The sequence below is a fragment of the Oryzias latipes genome, chromosome 9, assembly GCF_002234675.1.
Source record: "Oryzias latipes chromosome 9, ASM223467v1".
In the NCBI taxonomy this organism is placed as follows: Eukaryota; Metazoa; Chordata; class Actinopteri; order Beloniformes; family Adrianichthyidae; genus Oryzias; species Oryzias latipes.
This window is the reverse complement of record NC_019867.2, coordinates 18,069,053-18,089,481: the sequence shown is the minus strand read 5'-3', so window position 1 is coordinate 18,089,481 and position 20,429 is coordinate 18,069,053. Positions and strand designations below refer to the sequence as shown.

Genomic DNA, 20,429 nt, shown 5'->3' with positions numbered 1-20,429 from the left:
CTTTTAAAAAAGAGTGTTTATTCTACCTTTAGATTTTTTTAAAATTATTTTATGCTTCATGTTTGACTGTTTTCACTACCCAAATAAAAAGAAAAAAAAAATTTTATGCTACATATAGCAGAAACACAAAAGAATTAATATTTAACTTTCCGTAGATTAACAAACCATCTAACAGAAACAAGTCCCTTTGTTTTACTGTGAGAATCAATAAACAGTGCCCCCTTTTATTTTCCTACTTTTGCCCATGCCCTTGCAAAATCTTTTAACGGCTCTTGACCTACGTTGTTAAATCTTTTATTTTTCTCCTTCTAACCTAATTTTAAACTTATGTTTTCAATTACGAATGTTACATTTCCGTATTGAAATAATAAGCGACTGCATAACTGGGAGCTGAGCGCTTACAAATCCGCTGTGGCAACAGGGGAAAAAGGGAAGAAAAAAAAAAGAAAAGAAAGAAAAAAACCATTTGACAACATGGCGCACTTTCCTTGAGCAAAGTTTCCTTTGAAGGGCAAACAGCTGCATCATTTTTATTTCTTATTTTGGGGAAATTCCTTCCACCGTTAGCGACACTTTCGTCACGAAGTGAACTTATTTGAAGGTCGCATTAGGAAAAAAGTCTCGCGCTCTGATCGGAGTGTGATGGGATGAAAGCGATAACCCGTGGCGCAAACCAACGCAGTCAGACGGGATGGAGAAACAACCGACTCTGAAAGAAAAGGTAAAAAGTCAAGCGACTAAGAGCACTCACTTTTTATTCATACATTTTTTAATCTTTTATTTGTTTGTTTTGTACTTCTCGTCCTAAGCGACCAGCAAGGGACTATTTCTCCTCAAATATTTCTACCTTCCCTTTATCGATTTTCCAGTCATGCATTGCGAGCTGCACAGTCGATGAGTGGGCTTTCCCGGTGAAGACAATAGCCTACTAAAAGTGATTTTATGATGATTATGTCACAGGAAGATCAAAGAATCCACGGGAAAACCTCTGCTCGCTGTGAGCTCCATGAAAGACAGGCTTTGCTCTGCCAATGGAGCATGTCGCTGAAAGTTTCTACTGCACAAAAAAAAAACCAAAAGCCCAACAACAGGGCTGTTTCTGCGTGCAGTCTAAGCTAAATTTGTCTTTGGAGATCTGAGAGAATCTCTGTGTCCTTTATGGCGTTTGGTGGAGAGTCCTCTGCTTTCCTGCAGGCTCTCATTATCTCTCCACCCTTCCTGACCAGTGCAGCCCGCATGCAGAAGGCAGGCAGGCCCCCAGTTTGTTGCAGCACATTCCCTGCTAAAACAGTCAAAGCTGCATGCTTTGAACCCTGGAAGCACCAATCTGTAAGAACAGATACTTTTCTAAATGGAGGAATTGTTGCAGATTTAGTTGTACAGTCTACTAAAGTTAATCCATTTAGCTTCTTAGAAAAAGTAAAAGAAAAGTTAAGGTGGAGAGGTGTGAGAATGCGTGTTTGATATCGCATTGCAAACTTCATGTTAAATCTGCCTGATACCCAACGCACCTCGCTTTGGCTGCTTCTACTTCAAGAGCCTCTGGAAGTGATTACACAGACGCACCACCCCTGGGTTCAGCTGAAGGAGGTGTGGTGGGAAAGGAGTGTAGTCCAGGCTGGCTTAAGAAACATGCTACCCTGCATGAATTTAATCATTTCACAACACCAAAAAAAAAGATGTTTCTGCTATAACTGTTTGTGGCTATGATCCACATTCTGCAGAAAGAAGGCCTGAAGACATATCCTGAAGATCCTGCCTGCAAAGGGGAGCGGTGACCTAAACGGCACATGGTGGGAGGAATCAGACTAAGACAGTCAGGTTTTTGTTGAGGTCAGACTTTTGCTTTGCTGCTGAAATCTGCATCAAGTGTAGAAGAAGTAAATAACTGAAGACTTAAATTTATGGCAATTTATGGGAATAAGTGAGGTTATGCCTTAATGGATCGCTCATAGTTGCCAGAAATGTTTTTTGAGAAAAGACTGAATGAAAATAATAGAAAACTAGAATATTTAGGAACCTCACAATTGTCTTTTATCAAAGCAACAAAGACAGTTCATTAAAAAAAGTTCATTTAATATTAATTAAGAGGTTTTTCATGTCAGAACTTGTGGCCGGGTAAAGGATCCCTAAAATGTTGCATTCTCATTTGGTCTAGTTCACTTTCCGACTGCACTTTAGAGAGTGGAATAAACCACCTTGAAAAGGGACACAGCTGCCTCACTTATGCTATATGTTCACACCGGCCTCAGCAACGCGCGTCCTAGCAGCCACTTCCAATGAAGTCTATGTAAACATATTTGGGAATAAACTTTGACTAATCAAAGTTGCATTCAAAGTTTCAAGCAACTTTGACTTATTGGGGACTCTGATTTGGTAGTGATGTATGGTTAGTCTAATTCACCGAAGTGGCAACCATTTGAAAATTGATCGTGAAGGAGAAAGGAATTTTTGCGGTTTGTGCCCGGCGGGAATTATATGACACCAAGTCTTTCATATATTGGAATAGATCTGTGGAAGAAAAAACCTGGAGCAAGATTCGTGAGATTTGCACCTGCAGGTATGCACTAGTATCAGGTAGCAACAGTCCAGGGCTGATGGCTCATTCAAGAATGTGCGACTCTTGCCTGCTATGTACGTAGGTTAACTCTCACCTTAAGCCTTTGTCCCAACTGTCTTTACGGGTGGGTATGGTATGGACTGTTTGTGGGCGATAAAACAGGCAAACCGGTACGGGACAGGTAGGTGGCCAGCAGGAAAAGGAAAGGTCGTAGACTGCTTAGTGAACGCATAGACTGCGCAAGGGGCTTGTTAGTGCTGCTGAGTGTGCACTCCTTGCGTGCAGCCTAGGAAAATGTGAAAATGTAACAACCAGAGTGTAGTTTGTGTCGACATCCTACGGGCACTTAAGTAGCACATGCACACCTTGTGCGTGCAGCATTTTTGCGTGGTCAGTAAGGAGTGAGTGCGGGCACCTCACTAATGACTAGAGTGCGGTGTAAGGATCCCATATGACAGCATCACCTGTGCGTCATAAGTGTGTGTTATTTACATTAGCCTGTCAGACAGTACAATACACTTACTACGCGCACGACAAATGTACGTTCCATTTTCAAGACGTCCTTTAAGGTTCAAGATAAGCCTCAAGGGAACTGCAAGACACACCTGTACTTCCCTTATGATGCAGTCGCTCCTGTCTACGGCCCTCCACGGGCGCGGACAACCTGGAGCACAGTACAGGTCAAGCCCCCATTTGGCTGCATGTGCAAGGCTTAAATTTCCTAAATAGTCCAATTGCTTTCACACTGAATCAGACTGAAGTTCACTTGCAGATAAATTTAGAAACTTTGTTATAGAATGTCCAGAGTTCCTTTGTTTGGTTCAGATGAGGTTTCATACCTGCAAACAAAATGGATTTTTCTAGGAGAGTTGGAGCCACACTGAAGTAACAGTAATGCAGGGTTTTCTTTAACCATAACAGCTTGGCTGTCGATGGTTCAAAACCTGGCCTCCTAAATCCACCTCAACTTGCCTTTGGCCAGAAGACAACATTGTTCCGAATTTATGAACGATTAGGAGAAAAAAGAACGTCTTTGTTGAAGAAAGTGTGCTGTGTAAATGTGCCTTGACATGGAAAAACTACCTATCAATAAAACTAGAACTGCTATGGTCTTAACGTTTGATGGTTAGATCAAATGTGGCTCATTTAGTGGATTACCTCAGTGATCCAGCATTTTTTATGGCTTTATTAACTAAGCCTGCGATTCGCCATTTATGACATGCTGTGAAGAGGTTTTGCAGGATCTGCAGTTTCAGCTGTGTGTGGGTTAAGATGAGTAAAACCTTTACCGTAAACTCTTTCAAAACACCTTGTGTCGGCTTTTTTTCCTTCTTCTAACATTTCCTCACATTTCAGCTGCAGTTTCCAGCAGCTGTTGTGTTGCCAGGGGACAGCAGACATTATGGCTTGTCAAAGCGGCCAAAGCACAGCTCATAAATATCTCAAGCAAAGCTTCTAAGGTCTTCAGGTTTTTTTATCTTCTTTTGCACGTATTGGCTCACTATCATGACTTACCATGGGAAAGTGCTCTTATTAACTGAATCATTTTCACCTGTTGCTGCAAAGAAAACCCTTTTGAGCTTTTTTCGAGCCCAGCTTGTAGTCCAACCCTCAGCTACTCTCTGCTTTCCATCTGTTTCTGCAGCTTTCCATCTTCAGCTCTCGGACTGCCGGCAGGCCCGCGAGGTGTCTGGCTGCAGACAGCATGGCCGGCTGTGGCCTCAGCAAGGCTGGGTTCATGGAGAAGGTGCAGCAGAGCAACGAGGCGTGCCAGCGCGGGGACTTTCAGGCCGCCGTCCGCTTGTACAGCGAGGCTCTGCAGGCCGACCCGCAAAACTGCATCCTGTTCAGCAATCGGTCGGCTGCTTTTCTCAAACTTGGGGAACACCAGGCAGCTCTTGACGATGCTGAAAGAGCTTGTGAACTCAATCCCAAGTGGCCAAAAGTAAGTCTGCATCTAAAGCTAACATTCGCCGTGCTTGTGCTGCTAGGAGCTGTGTGAGATAAAAATGATTCCCTTTTATGCTAAATTGCTGCACTTACTGAGCGTCACGGCCAAGAATGATAAATCTTTGGGTAAGATCTGACTTTGGGGCTTTGATGTCTCTTTCAGTGCAACTTTGAACTTCACTAGAGCTGGGCTGGATAGACTGAAATGAGGACAAGCTACAGAAATCCGTTTATTGTTGTTTTCCATAAAGAGCTTGATCCTTTTTTGTCAAACAAATGAAAGGATAAAGTTTTTAACATGTCTTGACTGCCGGCCTGCAGGCCTCCTCAGAAGGTTTTGCACCTGTCATGGTGGGCCACCATCGAATGTTTGTGATGGGAGTCACTAAAATCAAGCTTACATTTGTCTGAAGGCAAGTTATTTCTCTGTATTTATGTACAAGAGGATTTTATGTTGTCCACAAGCTGTAGATCCTATCCGCGATTTTGTTGGTGTTAAAGACCCACTCTGATGAAATTTGTGTTTGGCGAGAAAGGTCATGTTTTTTACGGAGAAAATACACTGAGCTCCCTGCTCTGCTCCATTCCGATACGTCCATTTGTAGACAAATAGATCCACGCATGTCTTTGTTATCCTCATCTGAGTTGGCGTCTGGCTCAAAACTGTACAGCTGGATAGATCCCATATCGCTTTTGCCATTTTTGTTGCTCTGGGAATGTCAGGTTGGAGGTGAGAGGGGCTGTAGGCTAGCGGGAGAGAGTGTAAACAGAGAACTTTCAGTAACGGGAAGGGGGAACGTTTTTCTTCACCAACGGCCCCGCCCACAACTCATTTCTAATGAACTACTTCTGCTCTGCAGAAAGTGTTTTAGGAAACGATACTTTTTTGGCCAAAAGCAACGTATATGTAAGTCAAAGACCACTGTGAAAGCTTGTAACATTGGCTCAAAAGATGATGAGTGGGTCTTTTAATGCTGATTAAGTAGCAGCACAGCTATATTCATGTAGCTGAGTCTTTGTGGGGTTTTCATCCTGTTTTTACGCTCACAGAAAAAGGATAGTTTATCTTCACTTCAGCATTCCAATCACATTTTCACTCCTCCGGTTGCTAATCAATACAAACTTTTCTGGGGTCTTGTCTTTGATCTTGTGAGCACTAACCTGCAATGGATTTCGCATTAGTCCACCACAGAGATCACTAGCAGAGCGATTTCTCTCTCAGTGGTAGAAATGCATTGATTTTCTGATTTAGAACGGAGGGATACTTTTGTCTTTGGAAGGAGAGAGATTGATGATAATGTGAGTGGGACTGCTGATGATTTGTGGCTAAAAGGATGCTTCTCTATTCTTCAGAAGCAGCAACACTATAAAAGCTGTGTTGTTGCCAGATGAGGTGGAATGCTGTTTCTCTGTGTTTTATAATGTTGTGTGTCTTTGTGTCATTTGTTGTTAATGGCAGTTCCTCACAATGTCTCAGCACTACATGTCAATTGTGTGATAATTTCCATCAAATGAGATTTCACGACTTTCCGATGCGCTGACAACAAAGCAAAAGGGAAAATCCCCGCCAAAGTCATCCCCCTTTTTTTTCTTTTTTATTTATATGCTATCCAAGTATACAATGAACTCTTTGTGGTCTGCCTGGGGGATGGTTAGCCTAATCTAGGTTGAGCAGCTCTGCTTATTCCTGGATTTATGGTCTCACTGCTTTGACTCTCAAGCTCAGATCTTAGCTATCAGCCTTGGTTTCAATGTATAACTTGACCCTTTTTGTTTGACTTTGCTACTAGAATTTTAGGGATTAACACATCTACGCTACTGACATTTGGACATGGACGCTGCGTTCCAAATGCAGTTTGTTGAGCCAACACTAGGGGTCAGTCTTGTCAAGCAGTAGTGTTGAGACCAAGTGGTGTAAAAATATTCCTTTTTTCCCCCTGGATGTTGTGTATTAAACAGAAGTTCAATATTCATTATGCCCTTGTATCGTTTCAAATAATATGGCATAGATATTTAAAATGAGTTTTTGTAAATATAGCTAATGTCATATGAGTTTTATCTCATTTTCTGCTTCTATTTTGTGTAATGGATATGAGAAATATGACTTGCATCCCTTGTTTTCAGTCATCCCAAGAATCAATTAGTAATAGCGGTTCGACTTTGGCCTTGGGGAAAGAGAGACTCTGTGTTGTGGAGTCCATCTGCCACGTCTGGATTTTTGATGAAGGAACGGGGATTAAATCACAGGAGTGTGCTGGCATTCACGTCCTGAGAGAGTACCTAGTATCATCAATCATAGCTCCCTATGACTACATTTCTGCATTGGCCCATCAAGCATTGACAGGCCATGGTGTTGCTGCCCCAAGCACCATCGAGCAGCCCACCCTTCTGAAGCCAGCAGCCAGCCTGTGAAGGAATTCCCTGTCTAATCTGTCAGCATACCTGGCTTTAACCGCCAGAAAACACATTCTGAGAGCAGAAAGAAAATGTGTGGTTAAATGACCCAAGACAGCTTTAGGCCCTTTGTGCATCGTCTTCTCACTGAATATAAAAAGCTTAAATGAGAGCAAAATAGAGTGCTTCTTCATAGAAGAGGGGCGCACACCTCTGTGTCATTCCACATCTTGAGGGGCGGAAAATGTGATGAATGAAAAACTGTGTCTTCCCGCGCTTTTATTCGTTTGTGAACTGCGGGGGTAACGTTTGAGAAGCACATCTGAACGGATGGTCTTTGATTGAAAACATCGCAGGAGCGAGTTCATTGAAAGACTTTGGTGAGCCTCAGGTACCCTTTAGGCCCCCGTGAGTGACTGAGATGACGGCAACCAACTGAACCCGGTCTATTCTGCCGCTCAATCTGGTTCCTCCTTCACAGTGGTGCCATTCAAGTGACACGTTAAAGAAGCGGCCCTCCCCGCCATCACTTTCACTCCCCTGCTTCGGCGCTGACAGGAGAGTTTCTAAGGGAACTGCGGAAAAGCTGGCACGGCAGTGTCAGGGGAAACAAAGCTATCATTTGCATGGCTTCTTATTATGGGTTATGATGGTACTTATCAAGGGTAAGTCTGTCAAATGCGTGTTACTGAAGATATAGAAGACACGTGCTGACGATGGTTAAGCACCACTTTGCCTCTGTTGTCATATGAGACTTAAACACGTTCCTTTCATTGTATGTCATTTTCCCCTTTTTTTTTTTTTATTCAACCTACAGAATATCCATTTGCATCCCAGTGGTATGGCTCTGGGTTTAACTGAGAAAATGAGTGTTTGCATTGGAAAAGGTCACTGTGTCTGGAGTGCTGAAAAGGGACTTGAAGCACAGCAGTTCCATATCCAGAGATCGTGCTGGGATTGAATGCTGACACTGTTGATGCACCAGCAACTCTACATGTAACCAGAGGTTTCACAATTTGAAGCTTGACTGGCAATATGAGCAGAAGACTTCCAGAAATATAGATTTTTCCATTATGCTATGCTTATAGCAGCTAAGCCACACAGGCTTGGCCAGCACAGCCTGTTTTCACAACACAAGGATTTCAATTTAATAGTTATAGCCAAATCGAAAGATGGAAATTCAAACTATCTGTAATTCTTTAAAATAATGTTACAAGCTTAAGAAAGTGTAGGACTGTAAAAGGATTACTTAGACATAGAAAACTGTGTGTGAGAGAATGGCAGATTAACTGTCATTCTAGTTTGTTTCACATTGATTTGTTATGGCGAAATGACACAAAAGTTAACCATATCAACCAATTAAACAATCAATAACAAATGATAGGTTAATTACAGCTTATTACTGACAATGGGTCTATATGATGTCTAAAAATACAACATCAGATACAGTTCAATTAGACTTTGTTCTTGTGATCTAGTAAGAACCTACTTTAAATGCTGGTTTTAGTCAAATTTGGCTCTGTGCATTATGGCCTCATTAGGTTTCTCTCTAAAATTTTCAAGTACATATTTTTATTTTTACTAGAACAAAGAGATACTACATGATATTTGAAAAAAAGGAATTCACTTGTGACTCTGTTAGGTATTGCAGCAAATATCACATGCCCCAAAGCAATAAATATTGATGATCACATAATATTCTGACAGTTTGTTTGATAAAAAGGAGTTTATTAGAGTAAACACGCCAAAATTTCTATAAACTACAATATTTAATGAACTATTTTAGGGCTGCACAATATGAGGAAAACTCGCGATATGCGATATTGGTGATTAAAATTGCGATAACGATATAATTTGCGGTATATAAACAAATATCAAACCAACCAAAAACATCATTTCCATTTCAATGCAACAGTATAAAAATTATACTCCAAATGACCCTTGTCGACATAGGAGGCAAACATCAAACATAAAAGGGCTCATCTAATTGATCAACAACGTAAACGGGTCCTTCTGATTGGTTAAATGCATAAAGGGATTTATTTCATTTATTCAATATTTCAAGCTGCCATGAGATTGTTTTAGGACTTTTAACCCTTGTGCTATCTTAGATGACCCCCCCCCCCCTGACTTTGACGTGTTCTCCCTACCATGACAAAGGTGGATAAAGGTGGAAAGATTTCATGTAATCCATGGACACCAGTGAAGATCACAAATCATTGAAGAAAAAAGGTTCAGCGCACTGTCTAGTGGGTCTAGATGACCCCACTCCCAATGTTAAAGTGCCTAGGATAGCACAAGGGTCAAGGTAACCATTTATTGCGATTTTCGCCGTCTTTTGCGGTATGCATATTGGTATATTGTGCAGGCCTAAACTATTTTAATTTTTGTCTTATAATTCTTGTATTAGTTCACGATGAAGCAGGGCAAAAGGTATTTAGCATTGACTTATTTTGCAAGCTGTGCCATTTAAAAAGATGAGAAAGGTATTTTTTTTATAGGTTCTCTTCAACTTATAGGTTCATTCATCCTTTCCTCAGCACAGATCAGTCGGCCTGTCTCTTTTGCAGACAAGCAACCCCAAAGAATGACATTTCCACCCCATGCTTTACAATGGGTATGGTGTTCTTTGGATGCAACTCAGCATTCGTCTTTTCTTCTAAACACTCCCTTTTGGTCTAATTTGACCACAGGACCATTCTCCAATCCTCCTCTGGATCATCCAGATAGTCTCTCTGGAGAACTTAAGACGGGTCTAAACACGAGCTGGCTTAAGCAGGGGGACCTTTAGAATTCTGCAGGATTTGAATCCATGATGACGTCATGTGTTACTAATAGTAACCATTTTTACTGTGGTCCCAGCTTTTATTCAGGTCATTGTTCATTTCTTCTCTGTAGTTCTGTTTCTCACTGTTCTTAAGATCATTTGTACCCCACCAGGTAAGATCTTGCATGGAGCTCCAGGTGGAGGGAGACTATCAATGATCTTTCATTTTCTAATAATTTCTCCAATAGTTGATCTCTTCTCACCAAGCTGTAAACTTAGATTGGTTCATCCCAGTCTTGCTCAAGTCTACAATCTTGCCCCTGGTGTCCTTTGACAGGTCTTTGGTCATGGTGGGAGTCTGTTTAAGGGTGTTAACAGGTGTCTTTTATACAGATGACCAGTTCAAACAGGTGACCTTAATACAGACAAGTGGAGGATAGAAGAGCTTCTTAAAGAAGAAACTGGTCTTTGAGGGATATAAACTCTTGCTTGTTTGTAGGAACTTAATACTTATACTTTCTGCACCATTACACAAATATATTTTTTTTTAAATCATACAAGGTGATTTCTTGGATTCTTTTTAAATATCGTCTTACATTTAAAGTGCCTCTATAATGAACATTACAGACTTCTCTTATCTTTTTCAGTGGGAAAACCTGTTAAATCAATGACTGCAAGACGGACCACTGTACATATGGATATGTAAAAAAAAAAGCCTCTTTTAACATATTATATCTCGCTTTGTTGTTGGATTTCATTTTCAACTCCTTTTCAGCCTCTAGGTTTCTAGGAACAAAGCAGAAACACAGACAGGAGCCTATGAGAAAAAAAAGAGAGGATTAAAGATTTTTCTTCCTATCTGGGCCGTTATAGTTTTTGGAGGAAATACTTTGAGCTTAAAGGTCAGAACTTGCGGGGGGAAAAAGTAAAAAAAAAATAAGCGTAAATGCTCACTCTGATGGTGGAAAAAGTCTTTGGTACCTGCAGCGCTGGGTGATGACACAAGATTTTACTGTTAGTGTTCATGAAACTGGAAGAAGAAAAATCAGTTATAAGGAGCTCTTACCTCTCCAGCGTCTGCCACTGGGCTTTTATGTGGATGGAAACCACTGGGGTGTAGTGCTTCTCCGTTGGTTTGAGAGTCCGTTAAATCTGATCTGTGAAGAAGAGAAAGCTTGATGTGTGATAGAACTGAAGTTGTAAAGCTGAGCTTGTCTTATTCAGTGCATGGCTCAGTAGTTTTCTTTTTTTTTTTCCCCGGTAACATTCCCATACAGCCGCTGGATGACACGCCGTAAAGTCTAGTGCCATCACTCAAAAGCGTTCACTCAAACATATGTAAATGCTGTTTTTATCACACATGCGTTTTTGTCTTCTGTTTTTCACATGTGCCGGGTTAATGTGGGAACACTTTAACATATGGAGCAGCTGGGAATCACATCATCTTCCCCACCAGAGGATGATTAAGCTTCAGAACTTGTCGGTTTGATTTTTGTTTTAACATGATTATTGTCATTATTTTACTGCATCAGATTTAATTTTGAGAATCTGCTTTCTTTCATTTGTTACTTTTGTTTTCATATCATCTTTTTGTCTTTCTACGGGACGTTTTTTTTCTGCTTTTCCCAATAATGACTGGAGGTCAGAAGGAGAAGAAAAAGTGTTTCCTGTTTCCCTGCTGTGCAGCTGCCAGTACGACTCATACTTTAGCTTTTGGACAACTTGTTTTGTATATGTCCTACATTTTTTTCCGAACAAAACAATAGCATTTGGTCGTTGCCAATGAAAGGAGAATGTAATCTAAATTTGATGATTTGTTAAAAATAAAGGAGTTAAGAGAAACACGATCCTCATATTTTTTTTAGAATTTATTCCTTTTACTATTTTATGTGGCTTTGTGAAGTTTTAATTCTAAGTTTAGTTTTTCATAGTACTTTACTCTGAATGTGTATTTGTTTATTGTTGATTTTAAAACTTGGTTTGTTACTATATGAAGCCCCAAATTGTCCATAAATAAATATGACCTTGTGCAATTAACCAATAAAGCTCTCTTAAATATATAAAAAGATAATGAAATTGTGAAAAACCTGCACACAGATTTTAAAATAGCCATTACATTATTAAATATATTTCATTTTGCTTTATAACCTGTTCATTATTTTAAAACAGCATTTTAAAATATTCATTTTTAATCATGTTGAATATTATTATTATTTTATGGCTTTTTTTCGGAAACTCTGATTTTTAAAATCAATATTTTCCAAAGTAGCTTTGTTTTTATTTCACTGTTTTTCAGAATGACTTATTTATTTCATGATGAGCTTTTTCAGCAGAATGACCAATAGTCTGTTGGCAGATGATATTTTGAGTCGTTTTGGGTGGCATTTTTGAAATGCTCAGCTTGATCATTTCTGCAGAAGATGAAAACATTGACAACTTAGTTTGAGAGCAATTGAGCACCAGGTTTGTGTGGACACAGAGGAGCTTTCTTTAACCGCCGGTCTTCCACTTCTTGAAGTTTTTGTTGAAATACTCAGGACTCCCGTTCTCTGTGCGGTGTTGCTAGATAGTGTCCCAGTTTTCCAGCCCCAAAGTCAGCTGAAAACCGCCAGACCCAACAAAAAACCGCCCAACCCTTCTATGACCACGGACCACGGCTGGGACCGCACGCCCATGAGGTGCATACTCCCACCCAGTGTTGAGGGGTGTGTCGTGACGTTCGCTGAAGCAACTTTGATTTATGTAGTTAGGGTGCTGCTGCTTATGTCTGAGTGAAGGAGTAGCCAATCACAAAAGTGTCTCCGCCTTGTCTGGTTTGATTGACAGACAGACTCATTCTGCTGAAAAAGCTCATCATGAAATAAATAAGTAATTCTGAAAACAGAATGAAATAAAAACAAAACTACTTTGGAAAATATTGATTTTAAAATCAGAGTTTCTGAAAAAAGCTATAAAATTATAAACATATTCAACATGATTAAAATTAATATTGTAAAATCTTCTTTCTCTTTCGGCTTTTCCCATCAGGGGTCGCCACAGCGAATCATCATTTTCCACCTCACTCTATCATGGACATCTTCTACCCTAACATTAGCCAACTTCATGTCCTCTGTTAAGACATCCATATATCTCCTCTTTGGCCATCCTCTTGCCCTCCTGCCAGGCAGCTCCATCTCCAACATCCTTCTACCAATAAATCCACTATCCCTCCTGAACATGTCCAAACCATCTCAGTCTGGCTTCTCTGGCTTTGTCGCTAACACAGGCAACATGAGCCGTCCCTCTGATGTACTCGTTCCTTATCCTGTCTAACCTGGTCACTCCTAAGGAGAACCTCAACATCTTCATCTCCGCTACCTCCATATCAGCCTCTTGTCTCTGTCTCACTGCTACCGTCTCTAACCCATAGAGCAGAACTGGTCTCACCACTGTCTTGTACACCTTTCCTTTGAGTCTTGCTGACACTCTTCTGTCACACAATACTCCTGACACTTTCCTCCAACCGCTCCAACCTGCCTGCACTCGCCTCTTCACCTCTTTTCCACACTCCCCATCACACTGAACTGTTGACCCCAAGTACTTAAACTCCTGCACCTTCTCCACCTCAGCCCCCTGTAACCTAACGCTTCTACCTTGATCCCTCTCGTTCAGACACATGTATTCTGTCTTACTACGACTGACCTTCATGCCTCTTCTTTCCAGAGTAAACCTCCACCTCTCTAGCTGTTCCTCCACCTGCTCTCTACTCTCACAGCAAATTACAATGTCATCCGCAAACATCATTGTCCAGGGAGATTCCTGTCTTACCTCGTCTGTCAGCCTGTCCATCAGCATAGCAAACAAAAAAGGACTCAAAGCTGATCCTTGGTGTAGTCCCACCTCCACCTTGAACTCCTCTGTCTGACCTACAGCACATCTCACCACCGTCATACTTCTCTCATACATGTCCTGAACTACTCTGACATACTTGTCTGCCACTCCAGACGACCTCATACAGTACCACAGCTCCTCCCTTGGCCCCCTGTCATACGCCTTCTCTAAATCTACGAACACACAATGCATATCCTTCTGACCATCTCTGTACTTTTCCATCAACATTCTCAAAGCAAAAATGGCATCAGTGGTGCTCTTAAGGGGCATGAAACCATACTGCTGCTCACAAATCTCTACCTTCTTCCTAAGCCTGGCTTCCACTACTCTTTCCCACAGCTTCATTGTGTGGCTCATCAACTTTATTCCTCTATAGTTGCTGCAGTTCTGCGTGTCACCCTTATTCTTAAAGATTGGGACCAGAACGCTTCTCCATTCCTCAGGCATCTTCTCACTCTCTAGAATCCTATTGAACAAACTCGTTAGAAATTCCACTGCTGTCTCTCCTAAGCACTTCCATACCTCCACAGGTAGGTCATCAGGACCAACGGCCTTTCCGCTCTTCATCCTTTTCAGGGCCTTCCTAACCTCATCCTTTCCAATCTCTGCTACTTCCTGCTCCATAACAACCACATCTTCCTCCCTTCTTTCCCTGTCATTTTCCTCGTTCATCAGCTCCTCAAAATACTCCTTCCATCTTTTCTGTACACTTTCCTGGGTTGTTACCACCTTTCCATCTCTGTCCTTAATCACCCTTATCTGTTGCACGTCCTTCCCATCTCTGTCTTTCTGTCTGGCTAGCCTGTACAAGTCCTTCTCTCCTTCCTTTGTGTCTAGCCTGTCATATAGCTCATCGTAAGCTTTCTGTTTGGCCTTTGCCACCTCTCTCTTCACTCTACGCTGCGCTTCCTTGTACTCCTGTCTACCTTCCTCAGTCCTTTCTACATCCCACTTCCTTTTAGCCAACCTCTTCCTCTGGACGCATTCCTGTACTTCCTCATTCCACCACCAAGTGTCTTTATCGTCTTTCCTCTTTCCAGATGACACACCTAGCACTTTCCTACCTGTTTCCCTGATAATCTCTGCTGTAGTTTCCCCAGTCATCTGGAAGCTCATCCTGACCACCCAGGACCTGTCTCAACTTCTGCCTAAATTCCTCACAAGTTTCTTCATTCTGTAGCTTCCACCACTTGGTCTTCTTTTCTGTTTTCCCTCTCTTCTTCTTCCTGACCTCCAGAGTCATCTTACACACCACCATGCGGTGCTGTCTGGCTACACTCTCTCCTACCACCACTTTGCAGTCATTAACCTCTCTCAAATGACCTCGTCTACATGGGATGTAGTCCACCTGAGTACTCCTACCTCCACTTCTGTATGTCACTCTATGTTCCTCTCTCTTCTGGAAGTAAGTGTTGACTACAGCCATTTCCATCCTCTTCGCAAAGTCCACCACCATCTGTCCCTCCAGATTCCTTTCCTTCACACCAAACCTGCCCATCACCTCCTCATCACCTCTGTTGCCCTCACCAACATGCCCATTAAAGTCTGCTCCAATAACAACTCTCTCTCCTCTGGGAAAACTCTCTATGACGTCATCCAACTCACTCCAGAATCTCTCCTTCACTTGGCGCATACCCACTGACTACATTCACCATCACCCCTTCAATTTCTAACTTTAGGCTCATCATCCTGTCTGAGACTCTTTTCACCTCTAGAACACTGTTTACAAACTCCCCCTTCAGAATCACTCCTACCCCGTTTCTCTTCCTATCAACACCATGATAGAACAGTTTGTATCCTCCTCCAATACTACGTGCCTTGCTGCCCTTCCACCTTGTCTCCTGCACACACAGTACATCTACCTTCCTTCTCTCCATCATGTCTGCCAGCTCTCTGCCTTTCCCTGTCATTGTGCCAACGTTAAGAGTCCCTATTCTCAAACCTATGTTCCTGCCTTTTCCCTTCTCTCTCTGGCCACGGACCCTTCTGCCTCTCCTCTTTCTTCGACCAACAGTAGTAAAATTTCCACCGACACCCTGTAGGTTAACAGCATCGGTGGCGGTCGTTGTTAACCCGGGCCTCGACCGATTTTATTATTTTATTTTATTATTTAAAATTTTATTATTTTGGCAATTTTTATGCCGGATGCCCTTCCTGACGCAACCCTTTCTATTTATCCAGGCTTGGGACCGGCACAGAAGTAACTGGCTTGCAACCCCTGTGGCTAGATAAAATGCTGTTTTAAAATAATGAACGGGTTTTTAAAGCAAAATGGCAGTGGTAAATGGCATATACTTATATAGCGCTTTTTTTACCTTCTTCGAAAGCCCAAAGCGCTTTACAGTCACAGTTCCATTTACCCATTCACACACACATTCGCACACTGATGGCGGCTTTGCTGCCAAACACTGGTGCCAACACTTTCCCAAGGACACTTCGACACATGTGTGGGTAAGGCGGGAATCGGAGCTGCACTCTTCCGATCAGAGGTCGACCGCCCTACCACTGCACCTCGGCCGCCCTGTGAAATATATTTAGTAATATAATGGCTAATTTAAAATTTGTGTTCAGGTTTTTCATTGCACAAGGTCATATTAATTTTTTACTTATTAACAATTTGGCGCTCCATAGTTGCAACCTCCAAAGTAAGGAAATATTATATCATAACATTATCTTTAGTCCAAAAAAGAAAAATCTTTCTAATAGGCACTTGATGTGGTTTATTATTTACTGATAAATTGTGGAGCTTCTTATTTGGGTCATATGAAAATCGGGGCCCTGGCTTCGTCCTTGGCCTGCGTCTCGGTGCCCGCCGGCCGGCGCCGGTGGTCCCCATGGCTGCCGCCTGGTACGGCCAAGCACGCCTGTCCTTCCTCTGTCCCATCGTGGTCTGACTAGAGTTCTCCCAGGGGCAGTGGTTGGGGGCGGGGGCCTGGGATTGCTCCTGGGGGCGGCGCTTTCTTCGCTCCTTTCTCCTTGTGTGGTGTGGGGTGGGGGTGTGGAGTCTGGGGGGTTGGCGCTTCAGGCGATGGGGCCCCTGGGCTGGGGACGGTTGATTCACCACCGGGGACAGTCCTCCAGCTGTCCCCGACCCTCTTCTTCATACAACCATTTATTAGGGTGAGGTCGGTGGGGTTCCGCCTGTGATGCACCTTGGGGGGAGGAGCTACTTGGCAGTGGCCCCCCTCCCTTGGTTGCCGTATGGAAAGTGGCCCCCCCTCTTGGTTTTGATTGCATTTTAGACATCTAGGACCCTTGGTAGGGGGGTGCTTGGACATCACTGCCAGCAAATACTAGATGTCCTTAGTGCCCTACCCGCCAATTTTAACTGCACCTTAGACATTTTAGGGCCCCTTGGTGGGGAGGGAGCTTGGACCTCACTGTTTGCAAGCAGAAGATGTCGTCTCAGTGCCCTCCCCGTCAATTTTAACCACACCCTTTAGTACACACACACCCTTTACATCACAAAATACACACTCCAACACACACACCCATACACGGACACACATGCTCACTAATGCACATACATCACACAAGGAAGAGGGACTTCTGATCTTCTGTCTCCCGCCACATCCCTGGCGGAGGGAACCGGGGCCCTCTGTCACGGCGGCCCAGTCCCTGAGGTGCTGGCTTCCTGGGGCCGGCCGCCCTCTCTCCACGCAGGGAGAGAGATCCCTGAGCTCTCTGGCAAGACCGGGAGCCGGGGATCATATCACATCTGAGCCAGGGGGTGTCTTTCGTAAAAGTTCCACCTGTGTTTAGTTTAAGCTTCAAAATTAAAGACATGTTCACCGGAAATCAAGGAAAATTTGTTTTAGAATTTTAGTTTGACAAATAAATTGGCATTTAATGGAACTGCGTTTAGTTGAGTTGAAATTATAAATTTGGGATTTGAAATCAAATTGATCCAGTACATTGGAAATATCTAGCCATAGTACGAAAATACTGGGTAATAAAGTAAAAAAATATACCTTTAAACTATAACAACAAATGATAAAGTGACATAAAAAGGCCATCCACTTATTTTTTTTCTATCTTTGCATATTCCTGGTCAGAGTAGGGGATGCTGAAGCCTACCTAGCTTGTGTCTGGTGAGGGTTGAGCACACCCTGGATAGGTCACCGGTCCATAACAAAGACACTCAGTCATACCTAAGTGACAATTCAGAAACTACCCATGAGGCATGTCTTTGGACTGTGGGGAGAAACCTGGAGAAAACCCAAACATGCTAAAGGAGAACATGCAAATTCCATACAGAAAGAACCCAGCTGGGATTTAAACCTGGAAACAATGCAAACTATTTATAAAAAAGAAAAAAAATCTACAAAAATGCCTATTTCAGAGCAGCAAAATCGAAAATGAAGTTATATAAGTACTTAGAAGTAGCCGGAAGGGTCTTACATTTCTATCATTTTTTTTAAATGCTTGAATGAGCCAACACAACTAATCCGATAATAGGATAGATGAAACCCAAAACCTTTGTTTACGTCAAGCCTTTTTACAACCAACTCCCCTAACTATCCGTTGAGAACCCAAGAACTTTTTCTCTCTCTGGGCTTTTAAAGTTAATTTTATTTTTTCGTTCATTTTGGGTAGCAGCAGTTACCAGCAATCAAAATGAATGAAGAAATAAATAAATAAATAGTAGACAAATCTGATGCCACGGGTTCTCTAGGGTTAGAGACTCCTTTACTTTTAATGTTGATTATCATACTTCATAGAGAAAAAAAATGAAAGTTGCATCTTTAGATTTGGCTTGCTTTAAAACTCCAAACTAACATAGTCATCGTAGACTAGATCCAACAGGAATGCAGGTTGTAGACAGTTCTAGATTTATCTCTATATTCCAGGAGGTCTCTGCTGATATTATTGTTTTTATGTGGAATGTCAGTGGTTTAATTTTTTTTAGAATAGTGACTTGTTTGTCGTGACAAGATTAAGGTTTTCTGTATTTATTTAATCTTTCTTTCCTAACAGTCCCAAGCCTTCCAGAGCTGCTCTGCTGTTTTCCACTGAGGCTCCGGTGCTCAGTGAGGAGAGAGCAGAGTCATGAACCACTAATGAGAGGGTTCCGTTTGCTTCTACCCAGCCGGGGCTTGACCTAATGAACAAATCAAATGAATAGCTTTTAAATATAGGCCAGAGAGACGGCACGTACAGAGGGTTGGCGCTAGTGGGCACAAACCTGAAATTATTTGTCTGGAAAATCTGTGAAAAGAGCTGGAGCAGTCACATTCTGACTCTTTTTTTTTTTTTCCTTTGGAAGGCCTTTGTGGCTGAGCAGCAGTACACACGTGCAGCGGCCATGATGGAGGCAATATGACCGACCACACACACACATCCACACACACACACGCAAGTTTTTGTTGTTTTGATTTCAACACCACTGCCTTGGCAGCTCTGTTGGTATTTACACAGATGAGATGGAACTAATCCTGAGTTGTAGTTGTCTGTTTGTTTAGCAGTGCTGACTCTCGTCTCCACAACACAGCTTAGGTTTATTTTGAAGGAGATTCTACAATAAACAGGCATTCTTCCCCAGTTATCCTCTTGCACAAAGGCATCATTTTTTCCATGAAGATCTTGATAGTTTAACAATCCAATGGTTGAAAGTTTAAACATTCTCAAGAGGATCATGGGTGGAAAAATAAAATGATTTTGACAGAACTGATTAAGCAGAATTTATTAAACAATGAACTTTGATACAATTTCTCTGTTGCTTTAAGTATCTTGAAGATCCACTCCAATCACCTTCTGATCTATTTTAAAAGCGTTCCAGTGGTTTTTAATTCGCAAAATAAAAATAAAAACCCTGTGTTTGTCTCTACTCTCTGTAAAGCAGCAGGAGCTCATTAGGAACCCCCCTTTTGAGTTGTGGGTGGTACCGTTGGTGCGGAGCAACCCCGCTCCCCTTCCCCTCCCCGTTGCTGAAAGTTTGAAACAGGGAGCTTGTGGCACGCCCAGCCTTTTTTCTACACAACAAATATGTTTTTTTTCTTTCAAACGTCTTTCTTCTGCTACTGATACACAACAATATTCAGAATGCAATTTCAAGCTAATATTCTTCATAAATGTCCTCCATCATCAGAAAAAAACCCTATAAGAACATGTTAAAAACATCAAAAACACAATTTTCATTGAAGTGTTTTTATATATTTTTTCCTTTGAACAATGCCAGACACACATTCCTAAAGTCAGCAGTATTATACGGAGTCACACGTATCCAAAGAAAAACTAAAATGTTTGTTAAAAAGTGCTTATTGAAGTATAAAAAAGTTTTTACCAATAAGAATAAGCAGTTCCATGGTAGGGAGGTATTGCAGAGTTTAAACAGTTACTTTATCAAATCTAATCTAATCAAATCCATTTCCACTAAAAAAAAACTATGCAAGTTCATAAAATTCATCAATTAATTAAAAAAAAAAAGAAGTTTATTTTCTTATTCTTTTTAGCAAAAACCTGCTTTTCTGTCTGTTTAGAATTCACAATTTTCATAAAAGTTCTACATGTGTTTAGTTTAATGTTCAAAATTAAAGACATTTTCACTGGAAAAATGGAAAATCTGTTTCAGAATTTTAGTTTGACAAATAAATTGGCATTTAATGGAACTGCGTTTAGTTAAGTTGAAATTATAAATTTGGGATTTGAAATCAAATTGATCCAGTACATTGGAAATATCCAGCCATAGTACGAAAATACTGGGTAATAAAGTAAAAAAATATACCTTTAAACTATAACAAGAAATGATAAAGTGACATAAAAAGGCCATCCACTCATTTGTTTTCTATCTTTGCATATATCTTTCCTGGTCAGAGTAGGGGATGCTGAAGCCTACCTAGCTTGTGTCTGGTGAGGGGTTGAGCACACCCTGGATAGGTCACCGGTCCA

At 41.6% G+C, this 20,429-nt stretch overlaps 1 protein-coding gene across 2 annotated transcripts in view; it reads left to right on the top strand.

Moving 5' to 3' along the window:
- Positions 1–154: 154 nt before the first annotated feature.
- The window catches only part of ttc28 (tetratricopeptide repeat domain 28), a 222,596-nt gene continuing 202,321 nt past the window's right edge, over positions 155–20,429 (top strand). The window contains exons 1-2 of one of the 2 annotated variants that reach the window (XM_011479364.3): positions 155–721; positions 4,206–4,505. In XM_011479364.3, the coding sequence (XP_011477666.1) occupies positions 692–721; positions 4,206–4,505 (330 nt within the window). In that variant the 5' untranslated portion in view covers positions 155–691. The remainder of the gene's footprint in view (positions 722–4,205; positions 4,506–20,429) is intronic. The other variant, XM_011479363.3, reaches the window with a different exon arrangement.